Source organism: Rutilus rutilus (genome assembly GCF_951802725.1).
Source record: "Rutilus rutilus genome assembly, chromosome: 18".
Taxonomy (NCBI): Eukaryota; Metazoa; Chordata; class Actinopteri; order Cypriniformes; family Leuciscidae; genus Rutilus; species Rutilus rutilus.
Window position 1 is genome coordinate 2,487,943 of NC_140231.1, and position 27,873 is coordinate 2,515,815.

Below are 27,873 nucleotides of genomic sequence, written 5' to 3' on the forward strand. Positions count from 1 at the left end.
CAGACTTATTTTTCCTGTAAATCGCATAAAACTGATAGAAATGTTTTAAAAATATAATTTACTAAAGCATACTGTATCAGTGATTTATATTTCAGCCACAGAAATAAGACATTTTATTTAAAATTTAATATAGTGATAGCTTTTATTGGTCGCACCACATGATAAGTGGTCGCTCCAAATGACACGAAAACCTTATATAGTTAAACATCTATTTAAAGAGATCAATGAACAATACATTTTATAAAAAATTTTTTATTGAAACCAGATTTTATACAAATTTCACAGAATTTTCCTGAACATAAACATTTTATAAACTCACTTTTATAAAAAAAAAAAAAAATCACTTCACAAACACAAGTGCACCATTTAATTTAACTTGACTTAGAATTTCTTTCTAACAAATAATAATGTTATAGATATAAATTATTTCATAAAAGTATTGTATACAGGTAACATTTGGGGTCAATAGTTTTTTAAAAGTAATTAATACTTTATTAATCAAGGACACATTCAGTGTCACATTCAGGCACAGGCTATAATGTTACGAAAGATTCTATTTCAAATAAATGCTGTTCTTTTGAACTTTATATTCATCAAATAATCCTGACATGTATGAAAAATGTATCACAGTAATCCAAAATGTATCACAGTTTCCAAAAAAAAATATGAACATTGATAATAATCAGAAATGTTTCTTGAGCAGCAAATCATTAGTGACCCTGGATCACAAAACCAGTCACAAGTCGCACGGGGTATTTGTGGCAATAGCCAACAATACATTGTATGGGTCAAAATTATAGATTTTTCTTTTATTCCAAAAAATCATTAGGATATTAAATAAAGATGTTTTATATCTTGTAAATGTCCTACCATAAATTTCTAAACATTTATTTTTGTGAGTGAATATAGCAATATTGCAAACATAAATGGACAACTTTAAAGGCGATTTTCTCAATGTTTCAATTTGAAAGGATTACAAAACATTTTGGAAATCATGCCAAATAGTGCAGAAAATAAATTTGAATAAATTCAGAGTAATTTCAAAGACGTTTTCAAAACAGAAGTTATGGCCGGACGGTCGCACCACATGATGTTTTGACACTTTAAATAACAAAAAAAATAACAAATAAATAAAGTTTTTTTAAAAGTTAAAGTGAGTACATACATGGGAGAGGTACTATAAATATACAGTATCCTTTTATGCATTTAAACCCATTTTTGCCTGAAAAAATGCAATCGGACAGAAAATTTAGGCGTCATGTCATTGACCCATGTACACTTTTGGAACTAATATGTACACTTTTGGAACTAATATGTACACTTTTGGTACCAATATACTTTGAGGGACTAATATGTACCATTTAGGTACTAATATGTACACTTTCGGTACTAATATGTACACTTTTGGAACTAATATGTACACTTTTGGAACTAATATGTACACTTTTGGTACCAATATACTTTGAGGGACTAATATGTACCATTTAGGTACTAATATGTACACTTTCGGTACTAATATGTACACTTTTGGAACTAATATGCACACTTTTGGTACCAATATGTACCATTTAGGAACTAATATGTACACTTTTGATACCATATCTTTGAGGGACTAATATGCACTCTTTAGGTACAAAGGTGTACCTTTTGAAAAGGTACCGCCACAGTGACATCTTTTGTACCTTTTTTTCTGAGAGTGCAATAAGAAGGAGTTGATCTGAAATCAAGGGATGTTGAGAGACTAATCCTTTAAGAGAGACAGCACTGTGGTCTGCAAGAGGCGTAGCATGAGTGCTGGTTGAGTTACAGCTGTTTGCTAGACTTTGGGAAATAAGCCAGTAATGTGTTCGAGACTGTTTAGACTGGTCCTTACTCCAGGTAGAGTCTCTGCTGTGGATTTGTTTCTCTCCATATATCAACAACACTAAATCGCATCACAAATGCATTCATAATTGGACATAGCCTACAGAATCCGCTCTTGAAGGAAACCTTTCCAAATCACTATTTAATACCATATTAAAATCCCCACCCAAAATAAGACCAGCATTTGGGTATTTATTTATCCAGTAGTAGCCTATATGATCACTAATCCCATCCATTAAGGTGCTATTTTCCATAGAAGAATTATATCCATATATATTAAGAAGAACTGTGTTCTGGCCAAGTAAAATCACTAACAAAAGAAAATGTGGCACTTCTAGTCTCTATTTCAAACAACAGTCCACACGACGATCGATGGACGTGACGTTATCCGACATCATCCCTACCAGGGAAACACATTTTATTTTTTAAACGACATTTAAAATCTAAAATATAATTGATTTCACCCAAATAACACTCAAATACAATCTTGGCTACATATTCAGGCTGACTATATGCATTTATAACCAGTAATTTCTTTTTAAATCATAATTTTCCCTCGTGAGGCACTTCCACCGGAAACCAACATTCGACGATCGATGACCGTGACGTCATACGATGTCGTCGCCACGAGTGAAGTGCATATTAAATTCAAAACAGTATTTAAAATAATTTTAAAAAATACTCTTTTTCTCACACAAATATTGTTAAACACGATCTTGGGTACTTTGTCGACCCTGTTAAGCATTTTTTTTTTTTTTACAATACTTTCATAAAATCAGCAACAAAAAAAAAACCAACAACAACAACATACTAATAATTCAGTGACAATGAAAATGTACTTAAGTATCAATAATGCAGTACTTTAAAAAGTAAAAAAACCCCGTCTTTTAAGCAGTTGTATCTGAAAATGATGCGTTTGTGAGAAAGTGCTTATAAATAGCTTATTGTGTATGAATTGTATTTTCTGATAATGTATTAACTGATGTTTTGAAAGGGACCAATTTCTCACAATGTCTTAAAGTCCCCCTGTGGTGCAAATCCAGCTTTTAATGTTGTTTATATGTCTATGTGGTGTTTTTAATATGCTTTAAGACTAATCATGTGTACATTCATAAGTCGACACCATTGCTGAGTATTTCCTCCTTAAAACTGCAGTGAACCAAAGACAGTCTCAAAAACACGCTTTGAAATCGCTGGTGTTTCTGACGTCACAAACTACCTTGTAACCAATCAGATCAACGTGTGAATCTCTGAGCTGTGTGAGTGGAGGCGGGGCTCATTTGCATATTCATAGAACCACGCATACTAAATGAGGCAAGGGTGTCGAGTTACATTCAAGATATTTTAAGGCATGATGATTTTTTTTTCAAGGAAAAACGTTTAAATATGTAATTTTGGTGATCAAAGATGAGTTTTATGGGATAAAATTATTGACTAGAGGGGGACTTTAAAATTCACACAGTATAAATACATATTTGACAGCTTAGTTAAGATGCATACTTCTTGACAGTTAAAGATTACAATTTTATAATTTATATAAATTATTTTAGGTATTCAATGTATGTATTGTATAATTCTTTAGGTGACATGTCATAAGGTTTTTGTACCTTTTGCATTTCCACTTCAGCAAACGGCTCAAAATACCTCCAACATGATTTTATTTCAACTCAGTAAACTGACAATATAATTACACTAACAGTGAACCAGTATGTACATCCAATACCTCATAAGAGTTATACATTCCAATAAATCCTTGTCTGTATACCAAAATGAATGGTTTATTTATAATTCTCATCATTATTTATGACTGGATGGACACCAAAGCATGGTCTCCATCCTTCACACAGGTTGCAGAGTAGAAAAGTAAAAGTAAAACAAACGTGGCTAAACCCAAAAGTGGCCACAGAATGACGCACCTTTTACAACCAAATACTGCATAACAGTAACTCTACGTTAACATCCAGCGCAGCTCGTCGCCTCTGCCTCGAGAAACCTTCAGGCTCTTCCTCCTCTGTGTCAGTGCTTCTGATGTCTGGAAACTTCATCAAGAATCTCACGTTTGAAACGCAACTAATTTTCAATGCCAATAAACTTTCCCAATAATAGAATAAAACAGAAACATGTTTTCACTAAACAAGCTGGATTGAAGAACATTTGCTGGATTGGGTAATGTTTTTTAATTCGAACGCAGAGGCGTATAAGAGGAGTTAGTCAATGTCCATCTCGGGGAGTTTGGCGTTTGGTGTTTCTTGGACTCGGCTCTTCTCCGGCTGGGTCTCTGAATTCCCCTGTCCGTTAACGGGACCGTTCTGTTCGGCCGCCGACTCCTTTGGAGGCTCCAGTGTGTCCCTTGATAGGACCTTGATAGTCGCCTGAACTGCCTGCCCCGTCCTGGTCGCCTGAACTGCCTGCCCCGTCCTGGTCGCCTGAACTGCCTGCCCCGTCCTGGTCGCCTGAACTGGTCGCCTGAACTGCCTGCCCCGTCCTGGTCGCCTGAACTGGTCGCCTGAACTGCCTGCCTCGCCCTGGTCGCCTGAACTGGTCGCCTGAACTGCCTGCCCCGTCCTGGTCGCCTGAACTGGTCGCCTGAACTGCCTGCCCCGTCCTGGTCGCCTGAACTGCCTGCCCCGTCCTGGTCGCCTGAACTGGTCGCCTGAACTGCCTGCCTCGCCCTGGTCGCCTGAACTGGTCGCCTGAACTGCCTGCCCCGTCCTGGTCGCCTGAACTGCCTGCCCCGCCCTGGTCGCCTGAACTGGTCGCCTGAACTGCCTGCCTCGCCCTGGTCGCCTGAACTGGTCGCCTGAACTGCCTGCCTCGCCCTGGTCGCCTGAACTGCCTGCCTCGCCCTGGTCGCCTGAACTGGTCGCCTGAACTGCCTGCCCCGTCCTGGTCGCCTGAACTGGTCGCCTGAACTGCCTGCCCCGTCCTGGTCGCCTGAACTGCCTGCCTCGCCCTGGTCGCCTGAACTGCCTGCCTCGCCCTGGTCGCCTGAACTGCCTGCTCCGCCCTGGTCGCCTGAACTGGTCGCCTGAACTGCCTGCCCCGTCCTGGTCGCCTGAACTGGTCGCCTGAACTGCCTGCCCCGTCCTGGTCGCCTGAACTGGTCGCCTGAACTGCCTGCCTCGCCCTGGTCGCCTGAACTGGTCGCCTGAACTGCCTGCCCCGTCCTGGTCGCCTGAACTGGTCGCCTGAACTGCCTGCCTCGCCCTGGTCGCCTGAACTGGTCGCCTGAACTGCCTGCTCCGCCCTGGTCGCCTGAACTGCCTGCTCTGCCCTGGACAACATCTTCATCACTTTGAAAGGTTTTTAAACCAGTCATGATGTAAAATGTTATCCAAGGTGATCCGTGACCCACTGTCATGAAGTTTCTCAAGAAGATCCAGGCATTCTGTCAAAGTTTTCAGAAGACAGCTGATTAGTCACGTTTGTCCTTATAGACACTCACAAACAGATTTTGAGAAATGTAGTTCATGTAAGGTCATGTTACCATGAAATACACAGCATTTCTTGCTGTTACTATGATATTCTCACGATGCCCATGAACATTTATTCATTGCTAAACATTCATTGTCAATCCGCTGTGTTTTACACTTTGCTCTTTACAATTTTACTGAGCTCTTCATGTTTTTAAGCAATGTTATTTCCATTTCGTTCTTGTTGTTGGCCTCACCTTTGGACAGACGTGACCTTTGCCAAAACCAACGGCCTATTCTTTTGACCAGCTGATCCAGCAGTATGTGTATGTCCTCAGTCGGGACCCACTCAGCTGACTTTCTGACCTCTGTGTATAATATGGGTTCATCAGCACATGTAAGAATACATTTCCAGTGTTTAGTAAAACATCATCAAACACATCAACAGTGAACGGTGTGCGAGAAGCCGACTCACGTCTTTCTTCAAGGATCAGTGCGTCTCCGAAGTCCGTCAGCTTCACTTTCAGGGTGTTTGGGTAGATGAGAACGTTGTTCATGTTTGTTTTGTGATAAACACCTTGATCCAGGCAGTGCTGCAGCGCAACAACGAGCTGCTGAACGATGTTTCTCACTGTGTGTTCCGTCAGGGAACCACGGTTTCGTTGGCAGAACTCCAACAAGGTCATTCTGTGATGTGGCCATTCCAGAATCAGGACGTCTTGATTTTTCAGGACATACATACAATATAGCTGGTTGATATGAGTGCTAGTGGGAGACTTTTGTAGCATAAACATTGCAGCTGCGTCTCGACTCATAGGTATGGGAATCTCAGGCTAAAGAAAAGAGATTGACAGAAGGTTAGTTGACTCCTAACTAATCTCTAATCTCCTAACTAAAGGCCCGGGATACTTCATTTTCCATCTCGTGAGCTTTTCAAAGTAAACTCTTGGGCTGCCCTGACTAAAGATTATTCATTCATTCAAGCCATTAGTTGATTAATCGCATGTTTATATTAATTTAATTACTTAAATATAAGTAAACCACATACTTTGGGCTTAAAGAGTTAATTAAAAATCAAAACAATTTACTTTGTTGAACAAAAACTGATGTTTCTAGGCTTTCAACTATATCTTATACTGTACATACAGGTGTATCAATTACCAAATTACAATTTAATAAAACGATTCTTGGAGAATTTCATGAAGAATAAAGTTGTCAACTTACCAATTTCACCAGCTTCTCAGGCTGGCTCTTCTTAATACGACGGATGATCACCTAAAAAATGAAGAAAATTGTTGCAAACGTGAGTAATCTGATCCATTTTTGTTTGTGTTCATGGTAATCTACAATCTTTACATTTCTGATGAAAACTGTAAACACTGATGTTTATGTCAGGACTAAAAGACTAAAGATAGAAGGAAACAAGAGGGGAAAAGTTTGAGCAACATACTCGTTTGCCATCCGAGATTCGAACTCCCTTATAATCACTGCGATCGCCTCTGGATTTCAGTTTCCGTCCCACTTCATAAAGAGATTCAAATGATCCTGAAAAACACGGTTAGCATGTTAATATACAGCATGAGACTGAACTCCAGCAGCAAACACACCTGAGATCAGGTGAGGAACCGACAGGAGTAGAGATTAAACTAAAGCCAGAAGCATCAGGCAGAAATGGAGATGAATCAGAGTGATAATATCAGAGTGTAATAAACACTCACTTGACCGTATGAAGTCGAGCGGCACTCGAGCGGTTGTGTCGGCCTGGACTAGGACTCGAGCACGGCGGGTCTGTCGGCCTGGACTTGCGAGCGGGTCTGTCGGCCTGGTCTCGAGCGGGTCTGTCGGCCTGGATTCCAGCTGGTCTGTCGGCCTGGACTCGAGCGGGTCTGTCGGCCTGGATTCCAGCTGGTCTGTCGGCCTGGACTCGAGCGGGTCTGTCGGCCTGGACTCGAGCGGGTCTGTCGGCCTGGTCTCGAGCTGGTCTGTCGGCCTGGATTCCAGCTGGTCTGTCGGCCTGGTCTCGAGCTGGTCTGTCGGCCTGGACTCGAGCGGGTCTGTCGGCCTGGACTCGAGCGGGTCTGTCGGCCTGGACTCGAGCTGGTCTGTCGGCCTGGTCTCGAGCGGGTCTGCCGGCCTGGACTCGAGCTGGTCTGTCGGCCTGGTCTCGAGCTGGTCTGTCGGCCTGGTCTCGAGCGGGTCTGCCGGCCTGGACTCGAGCTGGTCTGTCGGCCTGGTCTCGAGCTGGTCTGTCGGCCTGGACTCGAGCGGGTCTGTCGCCCTGGACTCGAGCTGGTCTGTCGGCCTGGTCTCGAGCTGGTCTGTCGGCCTGGACTCGAGCGGGTCTGCCGGCCTGGACTCGAGTTGGTCTGTCGGCCTGGACTCGAGCGGGTCTGCCGGCCTGGACTCGAGCGGGTCTGCCGGCCTGGACTCGAGCGGGTCTGTCGGCCTGGACTCGAGCTGGTCTGTTGGCCTGGACTCGAGCTGGTCTGTTGGCCTGGTCTCGAGCTGGTCTGCCGGCCTGGACTCGAGCGGGTCTGTCGGCCTGGTCTCGAGCGGGTCTGTCGGCCTGGACTCGAGCGGGTCAGTCGGCCTGGACTCGAGCGGGTCTGTCGGCCTGGTCTCGAGCGGGTCTGTCGGCCTGGACTCGAGCGGGTCAGTCGGCCTGGACTCGAGCGGGTCTGTCGGCCTGGACTCGAGCTGGTCTGTTGGCCTGGTCTCGAGCTGGTCTGCCGGCCTGGACTCGAGCGGGTCTGCCGGCCTGGACTCGAGCGGGTCTGTCGGCCTGGACTCGAGTGGGTCTGTCGGCCTGGACTCGAGCTGGTCTGTCGGCCTGGTCTCGAGCTGGTCTGTTGGCCTGGACTCGAGCGGGTCTGCCGGCCTGGACTCGAGCGGGTCTGTCGGCCTGGACTCGAGCGGGTCTGTCGGCCTGGACTCGAGTGGGTCTGTCGGCCTGGACTCGAGCTGGTCTGTCGGCCTGGACTCCAGCTGGTCTGTCGGCCTGGTCTCGAGCTGGTCTGCCGGCCAGGACTCGAGCGGGTCTGTCGGCCTGGACTCGAGCGGGTCTGTCGGCCTGGTCTCGAGCTGGTCTGTCGGCCTGGACTCGAGCGGGTCTGTCGCCCTGGACTCGAGCTGGTCTGTCGGCCTGGACTCGAGTGGGTCAGTCGGCCTGGACTCGAGCGGGTCTGTCGGCTCGACACTGGGTGTGTGTGGAAGCTTCTGCGACGGCAGAAAAGCACACACTTGGGTTTCGTTGGTTTGGAAGAGACGTTTCCCAGCATTCCACACTCTCGAGACGCCAGCATGGAAACTCATCCATCTTGATTGCTTTTCTGCAAACAACAATATTGATTAGAAACATGTGTTTTATTAGCACAGATTACAACTGAGTGATTGTCCTCATGTACAGCTGCTTTATGTTGCTAGTTCAAAACAAATGGGGGAAAACATTTGTGAAAAAGGATATTTTATTCATATGTTATGCCCCAATTTGTCATCCTAAATCTCAGACCGGATGGTAATCTCTCGAACTCATTAAACTGAGCATGCCTATGGTCCGATAGGTAAATTAGAGCAACATGTAATGAAAAAAAAAGTGTAATAATGATATCGATTCATTTAGACAAATATTAGGTAGGGTTACAGTAGATACATGTTAATAGATAGCCTAAAGGTTAAAAATAACAACTCAAATATAAATATAATGCGTTTATAATAATAACAATGTAATAATATTTTAATGATATAAGTAAAAATCGTATATGTTAATACGGTGCAATTTATATTTAATTCAATTCACATTCATTTGTATAGTGCTTAAGTGCATGAGTCCATATTACAATTTAGAGTAATCTGTTATCAGAGAAAACTGTCTAAGTTATGCATTTCAGAAATGTACTGTACATATAGTCACAGTTAGCTAAAAATGTATTAATTTAAACAATGTAATCATTTAATGCAGAAACAATGAGCTCATTGAAGAAATGAATACTTGTTTGTTAACAAATGATTATGACATTTAGAAAATATAGCATTGGTGCCAAATTTAGCGAAATACTCCTCTTGTGCTATGGTCATTAATGGCTTTCCTGGGGTAAACGTAACGCTATGTGTCATATGTTCTCCAGCTGTTTTATTGACCATTTCCACGGGAGAAAAACACTGAATGATCGACATTCTGTATGAGGCATAAACATTTCGGTAAGTTGTAGCCTACTGTATCTTTCAACATACCAATCGTTCATTCGTGTTTATTTACTATTAACTAGTAGTAGTCAGAGTAAGAGATGATCGGTTCACGTGCGCCAGCGATCTGTCACCACACATTTACAAGCGCCAAAACGGTATTTATTGTTTGAATTTCGCAATAAAATTGACAGAATTTGAGAGGTTCATATTTGTTTCATATCAAAAGTAACCAGCTCTGTCTGTGTCTGTGTCAGTGTCCTCTTCTTCGCGATTTTTCTCTGCGTGAGAAAATGGATGTGTGGCGTGAGAGCGTGTCAGTTGGCAGCCCTGGAGTGTGTGTGTGTGTGTGTGTGTGAATGCACCTGAGTTGTTCTCCCACGCGATTCTAGTTGGAGCAGGAGCTTCACACTCCTCTGCTGTGTTTCTCTCCTCAACAGCGCCACTCAGCGGCTCCTCCAACACTGCACTGCAGATCTCCTCATCCATCGGGAAGTGTTCAGACATCGTGCAGATCCTGGACTTTATCACTGTTTGACTAATAATTCTTGAGTTTGAGTTCCTACAATGTTTGACTAATAACTCTGAGTCTGAGTTTCTACACTGTCACTGTTTGACTAATAACTCTGAGTCTGGTAACCTGAGCAACTCGGCCTGTGACGTCATATGGAACGCGCCTGACATCACAGCGGCTGCTCTGGGCGCGGCCGATCGATCGCCAATACATTTTGAACATTATATCTTTGTAATCATGTAACCATGTACAGTATTTCCAAGTCATTAGTACAGAAAACTGAACACATCAATTCATAAATTAAACAATATAATCAGTGAATGAAGAGGGTATAACCAATGATTCAGTTTCTTTTTGAAAAAGTAAGTCTCATCATGATTCATTGGTATAGTTTAATAATGATTTAATCCCTGATACTCTCCATAATTTGGCCCAAAACATAAAGACATGATAAAAAGATATGAAAAGATTGAACAGTTATTGCAGATCTGAGTGTCCTGTATAAATGAGGTCGATGTGCTTTAATTCTGGCTGAACAATCTGACAATGTACAAAGATCTACAGTCAGCCAACAAATAAACAACAACGTTCATGAAGAGCATTTCCAGCATCTCTCCTGTATTATTTGTGTTCATGTTGAGTTTCTCAGTGGATGAAGAAGAGGATGATGATGATGAAGATGATGATGATGATGATGATAACTGTATGTGCGTCTGCCATTTTCCTTATTTTCTCAAACATTCATTTACTGTTAGACATTATAATAGATAATCTTATTTTGGCACAGTTTATATAGGACTACATTTGATATACTTATTTCTATAATGCTGAATTTTTGTTAATGTACAATACATTTGGTATCCCAATGATAGATGTAACTTTGTAATAAAAGTCTATTGTCATGTATTTTGATTATACGATCTTCTGAGAGACAAATAAAATGGGCTAGTAAAATTCAGAAAAAGTGGGTCTTATCATTATTTATTTGTTGGTTTAAGATTAGTTAATGCTCTGCAGCAGGAGGTCTGCATGCCTCAAGTTCACTCATAGATGCTGCATTTAGCATTAATTAACGATTCAGAAACCATTTTAGAGCTTATTGGATTTTAAACTAAAATTAGTTAGCCTACTTCTAATTAGTTAGCTATACTTATTCTGAACAAGTAATTAATCGTTCAATTTAAAATTGTTTAGCATAAATGTACTATTTAAGAGAGCTACACTAAAGTTTTTATAAAGCCTAGCACTCTATTAAATGTAGCCTAGTCATACTACACACATCAGTCAGGCAAAACAATTGACAGCCCAGATAAATAAAGTAAGAAGTGCAAACGGATGCATCTTGTTTTCACCTGCAGGAAAAACAAAGACTTAAAGGCAGGGTAGGTAGGAATTTTATAAAATACTTTTTTCCAAATTTGTTTAAACTTTCTATATATATCAATACATAATTAAAATGTAAGTACTCTGAAAAAAAAAGAGTATAAAAATCGCGTGACTCTAGACCGTTTAATCTGTGTTAAACACAGCTCATTATTTCCATTCGGGACGAAACAAAGGATTGGCTTAGGCAACTGTCACTCTCTCTCGCAACCATAGCAACCACCCTTTTGCCACGGGATCTGCCCACTTGCGCGCGCACGTTTGATTTGAGGAATTCAAAAGGCACGGAACCTAGGAGCAAAACAATGGCAGAGAAAGAGCAATCAAAATTCACATTACCAGCAAACAAGGCTAAAAAAGGAAGACAAAAGGACATTTTACAAACCTACGTTTTGCATGTGCTTCTGCACGCACTTTTCCAGTCACAACACCGCAATCAGAGGAGGACGCGCTGAAAACTGTAATGCTGTTCTCTTCCTTCATAACTGGTACTGAGAAGGTTTGAGTTGCAGAGGAATTTGTGACTGTTTCACATGTTCAACCACATCAAAGTTTCGTAATTAGTAAGTCCGTGCTTTTTCTCTTTTTTTTCTTATGTGCTGAAGGGCTGCTGTGCCTTGGTGAAACGGTGTTTGTAGCCTACGTGAAGAGCTCTTTTCCAAAACGCCATAAACCTAAAAAGCTGCCTCAAAGAACCAGCAAAAGTAATGATTATGAATATGTAAAATATTGCAATAAGACATTTTAATTGTTTATTAATTTCTGTGTCGGCTGCAAAGATGAAATTGACGATAGGCTATTGACTCGCGATCTTCGCAGTAGTGAACGCACCGGAGAAATGCACATTTATTACATAGTTTTATTTTATTTTTGGATGGTTTTGTTTAGAACCAGATTTCTGTAAATATATTTCACATTTTTTAGGCCTGTGAGGCGAGGTGATGATATAATCTCCAGTTCAAGCACCTTATGTTGTGATTGATATATTTACTTTTATGTAATAAATCCAGGAAATTGGTTAATGAAAAAAATATTAAAATTAAGATACAATTAAAACAAAACGAAATTCGTTTTAAAGAAAGGCTTTGTGCTTTCTGTTTTGAGGTCTCTGTGAAAGTTTGAAAGTCTTTTAGTGCGCTTTCAGAGCGCTCGCGTCCATAATGGAGAACTGTCACGTAATATTGTTTTTCCTCATAAATGCAAGACTTTTTAAAAAAGACAAACCATACATTTTTGAAAAAATAAAAAATATGGATTTATAGCGTTTTGGGGGAAAAAATGGATGGATTTATAGCGTTTTGAAAATATATATATATTTTTTTACTTTGAATTGATCATCAACAATATTGTTGTTTGATTTAATAATCACTGTTGCAAGAGATACCTAGTTCCGTTTTTCTTTTCTTTTTTAGTGAGTGGAAAAAGTAGGGGCTACCTCAGATTCTGTTTAGTTAGCTCGGATCCTTTATTGTTTTTTATTTTTCTAAAGCCTACAATAATAGGTCAAATGCAGCAAGTCAAAAGACCAACTGGACCTTCTTTGCCAGTTTGCACACATTTCTTTGAAGGATGGCAAAAATATCGCCTGAATATCGATATCGAGATATTGGGAAAAAATATCGAGATATTCATTTTTGTCAATATCTCCCACCCCTACATGCAGAACACCATATATGTTATTAATCTTACACGAAATTCATCTTCATCACAATGTAACTGATGGTAATGGAAAAACGTGTATCAATGCAACCTGTTTTTAGCTTTGCCTTATAGATATAACTACCTCGTTAGCGAATCAAAAAATATATATTTTAAACTTTACCAATATCAATATGCTAGCTTGATAGTGAGTACTAAAATACATCTTATTTGTTTATATTCATAATGATAAAGTTAGATTTTTTTATTACATGTGATTCGGACATGATGTCACTACATGCACTGTGCTCCTTCCTCTCCGCTCGTCTCAGGTAAATAATGCGTCTTCCAGCTCAGCGGTCGGAGTCGCACGTTCATGTGTTTTGGGGGCGTGGCTTTGGAAGGAGCCCAGAAGGGAGGGGGTGGAGTGAATGGAAATAATGAGCTGTTTTTAAAACAGTCGTGAGAGGTCTACAGACACTCGATTTTTATACTTTCTTTTTCAGAGTACTTACATTTTAATTATGTATTGATATATAAATAAAGTTTAAACAAATTTGGAAAAGAAGTTTTTTAGACAATTCCTACCTTTAAAGGTCCCATTGCATGGATTATTTAATTATTTTAGAATGTTTCCTGGGGTGCTCTTATAATGTTAGTATGTTTTTTAGATCAAAAGTTGTTATAATTTAGAAATAAAAGGCATATTTCCTAGCCTGATTTTAGCCTCTGATTTGAATGCTCTGTTTGAAGGGGCGTGTCTGCTGTGAGACTTCAGTGTAAACGCCCACTGCTGTGATTGGCTGTGAGACTTCAGTGTAAACGCCCACTGCTGTGATTGGCTGTGAGACTTCAGTGTAAACGCCCACTGCTGTGATTGGCTGACATGCTTGCATATGAAATATCTAGCATTACATGTGGAACTCTCTCGAAAACTTTGAGTATTACAGCTAGTATACGTTTTTACTATTACAGCTATTGAGATTAACGAATCGTGAGAAGTTTTTTAAGTATTTAGATCTATTCCCATCACATAAAAGGTTGCAGTGATGAGCATTGAGCAGATGACAGTCTGTTGATCGAGTGAATGAAGATCTTATCGTTTCTGCACTCTCACTAATGATTTCACCAATGCAAACATGAGGTAAGTACAGTAAGAGCTTCGTTGTGGAGTGTAACAGCGTCATTGATTTCATAACGAGTTTTGGCAAGTGTCCAGATAAACTCGCGCTGTGTGATTGACAGCTTGGGCGATTGGAAAGGGATTGTTCTTTGATCGCTTTCTGTATATTAATCACAGTTTAAGTAAAATTATTTTCATCCTACTAAGAAAAACGACGTGAAGTTGAGCGTTTAGTCACTGGCTTGATTTACTGATGCATAAACAGTATTGAACGACTTTGAGAGAAAGATTATCTGTCTGAACTTGAACAATTACACATCAGAAATTCACATAACCCACTGGTTCTTCAGAGGCTCGGATGAAGGAACTAAAAAAATAATTTTGTGTTCATTTGTACATCCAAACACTGAGCAACTGGCATGCTTCGCTCGTTTGCAAGCCATGATGTCTCTCGAGGAAAAACCAATATCACGATCGCGCAGCTCATTTTCTCATGGGCGAAAAAAGAGAAAGGGGAGGTGACCTTTCCCCTTATAATGTCATAAGGGGAAGATTCGCCCGTCTGAGCTTTCATTTTCTCAAAAATACCCAGGGCTTGGTTTACACCCATCAAAACGTCTAGCCACTGGGGAACCATAGGCAGGCTAGGGGAACTCATATTAAGGTAAAAGAAAACTCATGTAAAGTGACATTTTCATGCAATGGGACCTTTAAAACAAAAACGACATGAGATTACTACTATAATCAGTAGATGGCAGCAGAGGAGCATTTATTTTACAATTTAATACTATTACAATTTTAAAAAAATTGCACAAATTGTTCCGTGGGTCAGTAGTTTCGAGCTTCGTTGTGCAGTGTTACAGCGTCATTGATTTCATAACGAGTTTTGGCAAGTGTCCAGATAAACTCGCGCTGTGTGATTGACAGCTTGGCCGATTTTTACACTGCACAACGAAGCTGGAAACTACTGACCCACAGAACAATTTGGATTCACTCTTTCCTTTATGACAAACAAAACTATTTTATTTAAAGTGTGAATAGATTATAAAGAAAGCGAACAAAGTATATGCTCTTTTTATTTAGCGACTGATAGAAAAACTCCCATGAAAACTCGTTTGATAATAAATAAATTGACTAGGAATACACTCAAATCATTCTATAAGGCTGTGTAAAAGAATAGGCTGTTGTCTGTGGTTTGTTCATTTACTTGGAGCTCAGGCTCTGCATTGGTTATAGCCTGGAACTGATATTAACTGTAAAGTTATATATTCCTCCATGATCAAAAAGGACGTTGATTCAGGGATGTTGTACTTGATGAAATCATGTTCACCCATGGTCACTTTGGTACATTTCTTGAATCATCCTTGAGATTTGCAAACCAGTAAATGCATTTCTCAAAATAATCCATACTTGCAGCCCCACACAGTGGATTAAAAAGCTTGTAACTTGCTCAATATTCTTCGATCATCTCTCAAAAGTCAGTATTCATGTCAATGAACATATAGTGCCATCAGAATGAAAAGTCCTTGTGTCATTGTTCACAAACAAGATAGTAAAAATGCTTAGTCATGTTGTCAATATAAAAGTGTACTCGTTCAGTATTTTCAGATTTAAACTATATGGCTACGATTTATATAGTATTGTCTTTTTCTTTATATCACAATGAATGACATACATATACATTTACATATATGGGTGATTCTCCAACTACAGGCACTTTTGTGTCCTTGGCCTTTTTTTTGTACATAAATTAAAGGTCCCGTTCTATGCCCCTTTTCACAAGATGTAAAATAAGTCTCTGATGTCCCCAGAGTGTGTATGTGAAGTTTGAGCTCAAAATACCCAACAGATCATTTTTTACAGCATGTTTAAATTGACATTTTTTGGGGCTCAGAAAAACGAGCCGTTTCAGTGTGTCCCCTTTAAATGCAAATGAGGTGCTGCTGGACGACACAGGGGGCGGAGCTTCATGAGCTCGTGCTCAGTCTGTCAGGAAAAATTCATCTCACGGAATGATGATAATATCAGAAACTCTCAGTAACGGCGTTCATTTCGAGTCGGACAATAATGCCTACAGAGTCAGATTGCTGTATAGAGATGAAACAGGTATGGTTTAGTAGTTTAATTACGGTTATTATAACGTATTTGTCATCTGCTTGTAGGCTATGTATCCATTATTTATTAATAGCCTACAAGTCTGCTGTGTGAATGATGATCAAACATGTACTGATGAGTTTAATAAAGTTTATTGTACATCACACAAAAGATGAAGCGTCAGTTTTACTTCAGAAAATCACCGTAAGAGCTGAGTAAACACAGTAGCCTAAGTTATAAGAAGTGCGCAAGTAGCCAGTAGAGTTGAGGGAGCATTCCTGTGGGCGGAGGTTAGTCAAGAAACGGTTCTGGTGATGTCACTAATGCAGGATGTAGAGGGGTGTAGTCCAATCGAGCCGTTTTTTGTAGTCAACTTCTGTTAAATAAAATATCTCGCTTGGCATTGAACTTTGAGCTTTATAATTTTACAGATATTATTTATGCTCTAACAGCAACATTACACACTAACTAAAGTTTGAAACATGGAATCGCATGCAACGGGACCTTTAACAAACAAATGCACAAATACATTGTCATTATGAAGTTCATGCTCCAACATCCTCGTAACCACCAAATCTTGCCCCTGTTTTCTTTTAAAAATGCTTTTGCAAGGCTGTTTATTAGCAGATTTTGCAGTTTAATGCTTGTGCCCAACCCAGACTGACCCTCTTTGAATGTTAAAAAATTATATTAAAGGATCGATTTAAAAATATTTTTTAACATGTTTGTCTTAAGGACAAATAAAATAAAATCATACATCGAAATTCCAGCTTTTAATGTTGTTTATATGTCTATGTGGTGTTTTTAATATGCTTTAAGACAAAGCATGTGTAAACTCATAAGTCGACACCATTGCTGAGTATTTCCTCCTTAAAACTGCAGTGAACCAAAGACAGTCTCAAACACACGCTTTGAAATCGCTGGTGTTTCTGACGTCACACCTTGTAACCAATCAGATCAACGTGTGATCGTCAGCGAGTGGATCTCTGAGCTGAGCGAGTGAGTGGAGGCGGGGCTCATTTGCATATTCATAGAACCACATATACTAAATGAGGCAAGGGTGTCGAGTTACATTCAAGATATTTAAAGGCATGATGATTTTTTTTTTCAAGGAAAAACGTTAAATATGTAATTTTGGTGATCAAAGATGAGTTTTATGGGATAAAATTATTGACTAGAGGGGGACTTTAAAATTCACAGTATAAATACATATTTGACAGCTTAGTTAAGATGCATACTTCTTGACAGTTAAAGATTACAATTTTATAATTTATATAAATTATTTTAGGTATTCAATGTATGTATTGTGTAATTCTTTAGGTGACATGTCATAAGGTTTTTGTACCTTTTGCATTTCCACTTCAGCAAACGGCTCAAAATACCTCCAACATGATTTTATTTCAACTCAGTAAACTGACAATATAATTACACTAACAGTGAACCAGTATGTACATCCAATACCTCATAAGAGTTATACATTCCAATAAATCCTTGTCTGTATACCAAAATGAATGGTTTATTTATAATTCTCATCATTATTTATGACTGGATGGACACCAAAGCATGGTCTCCATCCTTCACACAGGTTGCAGAGTAGAAAAGTAAAAGTAAAACAAACGTGGCTAAACCCAAAAGTGGCCACAGAATGACGCACCTTTTACGACCAAATACTGCATAACAGTAACTCTACGTTAACATCCAGCGCAGCTCGTCGCCTCTGCCTCGAGAAACCCTCAGGCTCTTCCTCCTCTGTGTCAGTGCTTCTGATGTCTGGAAACTTCATCAAGAATCTCACGTTTGAAACGCAACTAATTTTCAATGCCAATAAACTTTCCCAATAATAGAATAGAAACAGAAACATGTTTTCACTAAACAAGCTCATCTCACTTTATAATCCCGAAAGCCTTTTTTTTTTTCAGGAAATGGGGGGGGGGGGGGGGGGGGGGGAAGCAACAAAGACAAGTTCTCTTCCTATACATGTTACATGTTTTGTTCCCAGTTACAAAAAATATTATTATTTTTAAACAGTGAAGCACAAAGAAAGAAACATGCCACCAAGAGCAAGAGAACATTTGCTGGATTGGGTAATGTTTTTTAATTCGAACGCAGAGGCGTATAAGAGGAGTTAGTCAATGTCCATCTCGGGGAGTTTGGCGTCTGGTGTTTCTGGGACTCGGCTCTTCTCCGGCTGGGTCTCTGAGTCCCCCTGTCCGTTAACGGGACCGTTCTGTTCGGCCGCCGTCTCCTTCGGAGGCTCCACTTTGGGCTTAGGTTTGCTGACGATATGATTACAAGAAGAATACAGCTCCTGTATAACGGAAAAGTTGCAGATAGAAGGTTCAGACTAGGGGTGTGCACGAATATTTGAATTTTTGATCTATAATTATTATTCAAAACATAAAATAGTATTCGAATTTTACTACGTTGCTTTGCTGGCCGTAAATGCAGTGAATCCATGATGAATCCCAAACAAGCACTAACACACCGTTATAATAAAATGCACTGGGTGGCGCTGTGGAGCGTGTTAAAGGGGTGGTGGATTATGATTTCACTTTTCTAACTTTAGTTAGTGTGTAATGTTGCTGTTTGAGCACAAACAACATCTGCAAAATTACGACGCTCAAAGTTCAAAGCAAAGGAAGATATTTGCTTTTAAAGAGATTTATTTTTAAGGACTACAACAAACGGCTGGTAGAGACTACACAACATTCCTCCCGGGTTAGTGACATCACCAACCCTAAAATTTACATAAACCCCGCCCCCTGAACAAGATTTATAGATTATCATGATAGAATATGCTAATCAGTGACTAGAAGATAACTACACAAAAGCTACATAAACTCATCAACTAACCATTCAGAAATGTTGTGTACATGTTGTCACTTCTTCTTGAGTCTCTCCTTCTTTCTGACTCCGGTTTGAACATAAAAAGGCTAAAAGTTCTTTAAAAAGTTTCAGGACACCAGCTGTTGAAGCTCCGCCCACTGCGCCGGGAGCAGAGGCTCATTTGCATTTAAAGGGACAGACACAAAAACGGTGCGTTTTTGCTCACCCTCAAAAAGTGACAACTTTAACATGCTATATAAAAATATACACAATAATTGACGCAGTCTGCTTTATTAGCGGGGGTTTTTTCCGTTCCCGCTGCTTGAGCTAAAAATGTTTTTGTTCTTTATATTTTTTGTTTACACATATTCTTTAATGTTTTCAACTAATCGTGAGCTTGTTCAGAAACGCACTTAAAAAAAAAAAAACGTCTTTCTCGTTAAACGTCATTTAAAGCTGCAGTCTGTAGTTTTTCCTCTCTGTCGCCATCTCTGTTCGAAATCTGCAATTGCAGTTATTCACGGAATTATCAACTTTACGTGGGTTGTGCCTCGGCACGGCACAGCGCGGATGAACCCAATGTTTTGAGGAGAACGTGCGGCTGTCAGTCGCCGCCGGTGTGGATCCTGGCGTTCGCAATCACAGATTCTACTTTTTGGAAGTTTGACATCCACTTTTGTTCTGACCAACTAAGGGGAAAAAAGCATTGCAGTAAATCGCGCTGATTAAATCTAACGATCGCTTATCATATCACATCAAACCGTGCAAATTATACTTAGTTCTCAAATTGTTAATGTTAAGAACAACAGCATTGCGTGACATTTAATGCCCTTCCGATATGTATCCTTGTTTCCCCATGGGCCGGTTGCAGTCTCTTTTGTTCTGTAGCCGCTCCGAAGTCCGAAGTCTTTTGCGTTTTACAGCGGGTGAATCTCCTGGTGATTGTGGTTTGAACCTTTCTGGATCCGCCATCAAACTGATAAGTTTAATTATATCAAGTGCTGTGAGAAACAGCTATAAATCTCCAGCATCCTCACACTCATAGCCTACTAGCCGAGACTCTTCTTTATGTGGACAGATGTGACGTAATGACGCAAACACGCGCTCGAATTGCCCGCGGAAATCCACCAGTACCACTGGAGTTAAAAACATTATTACAAGCCTACCGGTTTGAATGGAGCTACGGCAAGCAGAGAGTGTTGAACACTGGCTGGTGATGTACTTGCTCAAATTTATTTTGGATCATTTTTAACCCCAAAAAAGTTACGGACTGCAGCTTTAAATAAATGAATATTCGAATATGAAATTTTTCGAAGCCCAAATATTTGAATACAATACTTTTGGAAAATGCTTATCCCTAATTCAGACATGTATGGATAATCCATAATCAAGCGTTTTGTGAAGTTTGTACCTTGGTTTTGGCCTGAATCTCTTGGGCTTTAACCGCTGGGTCCTGGCTGAGACTCTGTTTGCTCTGCAGGTTCATTTTGTTGTTCATCCAGGTCATGGCTTCATTCACCTGCTTCTCCACCTTCATGATCTCCAGCTCCTCCAGATGATCATACAGCTCATCCTGAGTTTACAGAAACGAGATCAATGCAAATCTTACAACTGGGGTTTAAAAGACAATGATTACTCAGCAATATTATCAGTTTAAGGTGTTTTCTGTAATTGTATGTTTAAATATGCAAATTAGGCATGATCTAATTAAATATGCACTAATTTGCATACATTTCTAGAACAAAAATCTGAACATTGGTTCAAAATCTAAAGTCAGGTTCAAAATTCTTGTTTCATTTTTTTTAAAATATTAGAGTCAAAGGTTTTTACAGAGGAGATTTTGGATATCTCCATTTATCACTAAAAATACCGTCAACAGCCAAAAATAAATACATTTTCGCCATTTTTTTTAGGAATAAAACGTTGAATAAAATCAGGATAATTATATATGAACAAACCCCTCTGTAAAAACCTTCAGAATATATATGTATAAGAATAAAACTTAAGTTTGGTGTATGTAAGTGTTACTCGAGTGGAGATTTCTGGCTCAATGTAGGAGGAAAAACTCATTTTGAGAAAACGGCCTTTTTACAGAGATTTACTGTAATTGAAATCTACAGACGCAAATAGACAAAGTGCTCTAAAAGATACAGTTAAAAGTGTATTTTGGATGTTTTCTGTCCACTAGTCTGAAAAAAAAAACACTTTATGAAAAGCCAAAAAGCCCAAAATCTCAAAATTGACAGATGGATGAAAAAACACTGTTTTTGCCTGTAGTGTCTCGCCTTAACTGCACTAACACTAACGGATGAGCTGAACTGAATCTATGTAGAACTAAAATGAGATTAAAGGATTAGTTTACTTCAGAAATGTCACTAATCAAATGTAAAATAAAACTGCACTTAATAGATAAAATATACATTACAAACATAGTTACAAAAGTTATTCAGTCGAGAACGAGTGAATTTTCTCTTTGTCTTTTGTTGTTTGATTAGTGTTATTATAGAGATGGCAGCAGGAATATTAGTGTTATTATAGAGACGACAGCAGGAATATTAGGCTGCTGTCCCTTTAAGAGCTGCACGGATCCAATACACTGATACACACACTCCTGCAGCACAGAAAACAGCGATCGAACAGAGTCATCGGTTTAAAGTCATATCGAAATCGATAAAGGACTCGATAAGTTTATAATTTTATAACTAGTATCCGAATCCTGACCTCAAGTTTTCGAGTTTCGATTCCCATCCTAATAACAACACCAGGCCGTTTACACCCTCTTGCTGGCCTTTGTTTTAATGCATAATGTACATAAGTTCATTGTTTATAGCAGCGGCCCCCCAACCTTTTTTGCGCCACGGACCGGTTTAATAACAGACAATATTTTCACGGACCGGCCTTTAAGGTGTGGCGGATAAATACAACAAAATAAAATGATACGACCGGCATACAAACTGGGGTATTTTTTAAATATAATAATGAACGTGAATCCAATGTGTAGGCCTACTCGCAACTTTATTAGCAGCGTCCTCGTAACATCGCGCCTAAAGACAACTGAGAAAGCCTGAGCACAAACAAAATGCCCCCCAAAATAAAAAAAATCTCCATGTTTTCAGTGCTGATGCATTCATGTAACATGTAAGGGTGGCGCTGCCAATAAAGCACCTAAAAGCTGTTACAACGAACCGGCAAAATTAATGATTATGAATATGTAAATTATAGCAGGAGACATTTTAATTGTTTACTAATAAACCAGTTTTTTATGTCAGTGTCGGCTGCAAAGATGAAGTTGACGATGCTGACTCGTGATCTTCGCAGTAGTGAACACGCCAGAGAGAAATGCACATTTCAACGGGATGACATAAGCAGAGAGCAATCTGTTTTCTTTCATTTTGAATTGTTCTGTTTAAAAGTAGACATTTCAAGCTTTCTATACATGTCTCAGGTCTGTGAGGCAAGTAGGCTACCTTATCACTGAGTTTCGGTTCATTTATGAGACGAGCTCCAGTTCACGCGCCAGCGCCTCCGTGTCGTGATTATCTATTTTCTAATATATTTACTTATTATTTATTAAATCCAGACAATTGGTTGATGAAACATTGATTAAAATTAAGATACAATTAATACAAAACTAAATTAAATTTAAAGACAGGCTTTGTGCTTTCTGTTTGAGATCTCTGTGAAAGTTTTAAAGCAATCTTTTAGTGCCGCTTTCAGAGCGCTCACGTCCGTAATGGAGAACTGTCCCGTCTGTAACATTGTTTTTTTTGTTTTTTTGTGTGTGTGTGTGTGAAATAAATTTCTAAATAAATGCGACTTTTAGTCCAGTGCGACTTATAGTGCGGAAAATACGGTAAGTTATTTATTCTTTCTGTGCGGCCCGGTACCAAATATAGTATATTGCATTATGTATTTAATAGTGTTGTTCAGTAAAACCATATGATTACTAGCTTTTGATTATAATTTTTTTTAATTAGTTATTATTGCCTCATTGTTAGTATACATGTACTTTAAGTCGTTTTAAAGGGTAATCACTTCGGTCTATTTTTATTACCACATTGTTTTGCATTTCATGATTTATTTTTATTTTTCCAGTCATATTTAGTCATTAAAGATCAAATATCTTTGTCTCGTGATCCAAGTGTATCGTCACACCCCTATTGACTTGACAATTGATTACCTTTGCCTTATAAGCCTCGACAACTTTCATGTACTGCTGGATTTGCCTTCCGAGCTCTTCCAACGCTTTAGGCCGCTCCTCGTTCTCAAAGAATCGGTTTTGAATAGGCTCTCCCAGTTTCTAGGAGGAAAGAGATTTTGTTCGTTCATTCATTCTTTCCAACAGGTTCAAATTTGAACAAATCAACATGTGCGTTTACCTTCAACTCAGCCAGTTTATCAATGTATACTTGCTTCTGTTGGTCCTCTCCTTCTTCATACAGCCAGTTTTCAGTGTCCTCCAGTTTTAAGGAGAAAGAATCTCGTTCCTGATTTGAAAAACATTGCTTAATTAATAAAAAAAACATCAGTTATGAGTTGCATAGGTATCGTTATGAATAAACAAACACATGCAGACACTCACAGCCTCACTGACAAAGTTCTCCAGCACTCCATGCAGTTTGTCTCTCATTTCATAAACGTACTCCTCCACGTAGTTCTTTGCATCGTTCCTTTCCTTCTCCAGCTTGTCCTGCATTATCATCTTCCCCTGTAGGCAAGAACACAGAGTTAGACTCTAGGATTTCTCCCACAGAAGATTAATCGGCGGAGCTGATCACTGTGGTGCAGTTTCAGTGCTTTCATATTTCTTGAGCTTTGTGCGATACCTCGTTCTCCATGAACAGATTGAGCATGTCGCTGGCCAGCTGCCACTGCAGACTGTTCTCGATGGGCAGATCCACAATCTTTGTTTTCACTTTGGCTTTCTTGGCCTGCGGAGGCTGATCGTTCTTCTTCTCCTGTTTGTTGTCCTCTGGTGCAGTCTAAAACGTGATTACGGTCACAGTGAATTTCCAATGGGAACATTAAAGTCAAGTCAAGTCATCTTCATTTATATAGCGCTTTTAACAATGTAGATTGTTCCAAAGCAGCTTTACAGTGATAATAGGAAATCAGAATTAAAATGCCCTGATAATTTACTTGACCGCACGTCATCGAAGATGTTCATGTCTTTCTTTCTTCAGTGGGAAAGAAATGAAGGTTTTTGAGGAAAACACTCCAGGATGTTCCTCCATATAGTGTCTTCAATGGGGTCCAACGGGTCGAAGGTCCAGATGTGAGTTTCAGTGCAGCTTCAAAGTCTCGACACGATCCAGCCGAAGAATACATTTATATACCTTGTAACCACAAATGCTCGTCTTACACTAGCTCTGCGATGCGCCACACATTACGTAATCACACTGGAAAGGTCAGGCGGCAACCGGACAACAAAAACCGAACTCCATCTCATTTTTTCCTCCAACTTCAAAATCGTCCAACATAGTTTTTTTCCTTTTATTTTTGTGTAAAGGGCGTTTAACATAGTCTTTGCACATTGGCTTTGTAAACACTAGGTCGGTATTTCCGCCTGACCTTTCAACCTGATTACATAATGTGTGTCGCATCACAGCTAGTGCAAAACAAGCATTTGAGATTAAAAAGATTAAAATGTTTATTTTGCTATAAAATGTCCGCTGGTTTGTCTAGATCAGACTCTTATTCCTCGGCTGGATCGTGTCGAGACTTTGAAGCTGCACTGAAACTCACATTTGGACCTTCGACCCGTTGGACCCCACTGAAGTCACTATATGGAGAAACATCCTGGAGTGTTTTCCTCAAAAACCTTCATTTCTTTTCCAATGAAGAAAGAAAGACATGAACATCTTGGATGACGTGGGGGGAGAGTAAATGATCAGGAAATGTTACTTCTGAAGTGAGCTACTCCTGTAAGTGTTGTAGAGCAGTGGGAAAAGCTCCCATATCTTTTGTCATTGACGTGAAAGTGGACCATTTTACATTACTTGGAAAGTTATTATTCATTTTGCATTTTCATACAATTGACGATCTGTGATTAATCTGCCATATTTTCCAATATACTATCAATCGAGCTCGACTGAATATGGACCTGGAAGCTGACAATGCGGTCATTTTGAAATCCATGCTTTTAAATACTTTTGCATTTGTTGTAATTTTGTATATTTGGTAGGGGTGTAACGATGCACGTAAGGATGTCACGGTTCGGTGCATTGAGTCACAAAACAAACACAATTATATTTACTTAACCTGTTAGTAATGTCTTGATTATTTAATGTATGTTTTAAATACATTTGTCATGAAAACAAGTTGTGACAGCCACTGTGTAAATTATTATATTTCAAAAATAAATTGGAGTAGAAAATTAACTTTATAATTAGATTTAGAAGTTCATGCTAAACCTGCATCATGTGCAATTTACAGTACGTGCTTTTTTTGAGCGTTGGTTATTATATCTAAAAATAAATAGCAACTGAATTTCATAATTTGGGCTCTGTTGTTAAATGTAACCTTTAATATTATAGTAATGTGTAATTAAGGGCTCCCTATATAGTTTACAGCATTAGCTAAGATCGTTTTTTAAGATTTAATTGAAACATATCTACACATTTATTTGAAAAACACAGTTTAATTTAAGAAAAAATGAGCAATTTTGTGTTTAGTTTTCTCCCCCCTGCTGTACCGAACCGTGACTTCAATACCGAGGTGTAATATATATATACTAATATATGGTGTTGGTGTGCAAGTGTGTTCACACACCTCCATGTCTTCAGTGTCTGATTTCTTGTCAGCATGTTCTTTCTGTTCATCACCTTGACCCTTCTGTGCATCACCTTGACCCTTCTGTGCATCACCTTGACCCTTCTGTGCTTCTTGATCCACGTGCATCTTGTTCTTTAAGGAGCAATAAATCACATACATGCTGAAGAGCTCAGGGAGGCAAAAGTTATCGTTACGCACGTGTACAGAACAAAGAGAAGCTTCTAGTATCTACTAACCCAATCTTACAGTGATCGACATTTTGAGAACCTTAGAAACGTTAGTTTTCGCATTTCCCGATAGCTGTGGTTATCACCAGGGTTTGAAATTAACTTTTTCACTCGCCGGCCGATTTGGCCACTAAATTTTTAAGTTACCGGCCATTCAGAACTCCTACTAGCCAAAGAAAAAAGAAATGAACCAGATATATATATATATATTATATATAAGAACTGAGAATGTAAAAAATGTGTAACTTGAAATGCAATGCAAGTCGCTTTGGATAAAAGCTTCTTCCAAATGCATAAATGTAAATGTAAAATATATATTTTTTAATATTTATATTATAATACAATTTGGATGATTTCATACATTCATTGCTTATTCAAAAAAAAAAAAATTGGATGTTGTAAAATAACAGTATTTTCTGTTCACCAAATGCTTTTTAATCTTCGCTATTGCTTCAATGTAAATGAACAAGTGTGCCGTTATTTGTTGTGTAGTGACGTGTGTGTTCAAGTACGCCAGATATGAGCAGATTCTGCGATACGCTGTATTTAATATATCATGACTCACGAGTATATTATGCGCTAAATCTGTGCAGATTTGTCTTAAACGAGCTCCCAGTAAATATAATAAGTAACAGTCCAAATTGTCTCGTGATCTGACAGCGTTACCCGCCACAGTTGATCATTACTCGCATTTGGCGGGTGTTCATTGCAAACCCTGGTTATCACCATCAACAGTGTCAATTTCAGGAGTGACTTCTGTACAGATGCCGAACGATAATAACAGGATTTAACTCCACATTTATAATCATGGTGAGAAAAGTGAAACTGTTTTCAGAGCTCGTTTAAGATCAGGCTGATGTCAGATGTAGGGAGGCCGTGAGCTCAGTGACGTCTTTACCTCGTCCTCTTTGGCTGGAGTGTCCGTCTCCATGGGTTCCTCCCCCTCTGCAGTTTTCAGGACCTCCACCAGGGAGGCGCTGGACACACTGAACACCCCGTGAACATTCACACGCACCTTCACCTTCACCTTCGAGCTCTCGCCCGACGGCTGAGGAACCACCTTCTGCACGTTGAACTGGCCTGTGGACAGGCACAAATTAGTCAGTAGGGATGCACAATTAATCAGTTTCAGGTTGTCTCAATTAAAGTGCCCCTATTATGCTAGTTTAAGGGTTCCTAATTCTGTTTTGGAGTCTCCTATAATGCATCAAGTCAAAAAACACTTTCATTTTCTCATAATCTACTTTGCAGCATTACCTAACTTCTTAAAAAGTCTGAAAAACGTTTGAAGACAGAGTCTCTCCAAACCACTTCTTTTTGATGACCCAGTCTGTTGTGATCGGTCTACTCTGCTCTGATTGGTCTACTCTGCTCTGATCGGTCAGATGACCCAGTCTGTTGTGATCGGTCTACTCTGCTCTGATTGGACAGATGACCCAGTCTGTTGTGATTGGTCTACTCTGCTCTGATCGGTCAGATGACCCAGTCTGTTGTGATTGGTCTACTCTGCTCTGATCGGTCAGATGACCCAGTCTGTTGTGATTGGTCTACTCTGCTCTGATCGGTCAGATGACCCAGTCTGTTGTGATTGGTCTACTCTGCTCTGATTGGACAGATGACCCAGTCTGTTGTGATTGGTCTACTCTGCTCTGATCGGTCAGATGACCCAGTCTGTTGTGATTGGTCTACTCTGCTCTGATCGGTCAGATGACCCAGTCTGTTGTGATTGGTCTACTCTGCTCTGATTGGTCAGATGACCCAGTCTGTTGTGATTGGTCTACTCTGCTCTGATCGGTCAGATGACCCAGTCTGTTGTGATTGGTCTACTCTGCTCTG

General features: G+C 39.7%; 1 protein-coding gene and 1 long non-coding RNA gene across 2 annotated transcripts in view; both read right to left on the minus strand.

Annotated features, from left to right (window-relative positions):
* The window catches only part of LOC311276886, a 374,569-nt gene extending 358,192 nt beyond the window's left edge, over positions 1 to 16,377 (minus strand). The window contains exon 1 of the long non-coding RNA XR_014625137.1: positions 15,862 to 16,377. This is a non-coding gene — a long non-coding RNA (uncharacterized lncRNA). The remainder of the gene's footprint in view (positions 1 to 15,861) is intronic.
* Positions 16,378 to 17,968: 1,591 nt separating this feature from the next.
* Positions 17,969 to 27,873, minus strand: part of hspa4a (heat shock protein 4a) — a 29,983-nt gene continuing 20,078 nt past the window's right edge. The window contains exons 12-19 of the mRNA XM_084386695.1: positions 26,936 to 27,117; positions 25,808 to 25,942; positions 23,863 to 24,018; positions 23,619 to 23,744; positions 23,416 to 23,523; positions 23,217 to 23,336; positions 20,448 to 20,609; positions 17,969 to 18,518 (exon numbers count right to left, since the gene is read on the minus strand). Of these exons, the coding sequence (XP_084242821.1) occupies positions 18,336 to 18,518; positions 20,448 to 20,609; positions 23,217 to 23,336; positions 23,416 to 23,523; positions 23,619 to 23,744; positions 23,863 to 24,018; positions 25,808 to 25,942; positions 26,936 to 27,117 (1,172 nt within the window). The 3' untranslated portion in view covers positions 17,969 to 18,335. The remainder of the gene's footprint in view (positions 18,519 to 20,447; positions 20,610 to 23,216; positions 23,337 to 23,415; positions 23,524 to 23,618; positions 23,745 to 23,862; positions 24,019 to 25,807; positions 25,943 to 26,935; positions 27,118 to 27,873) is intronic.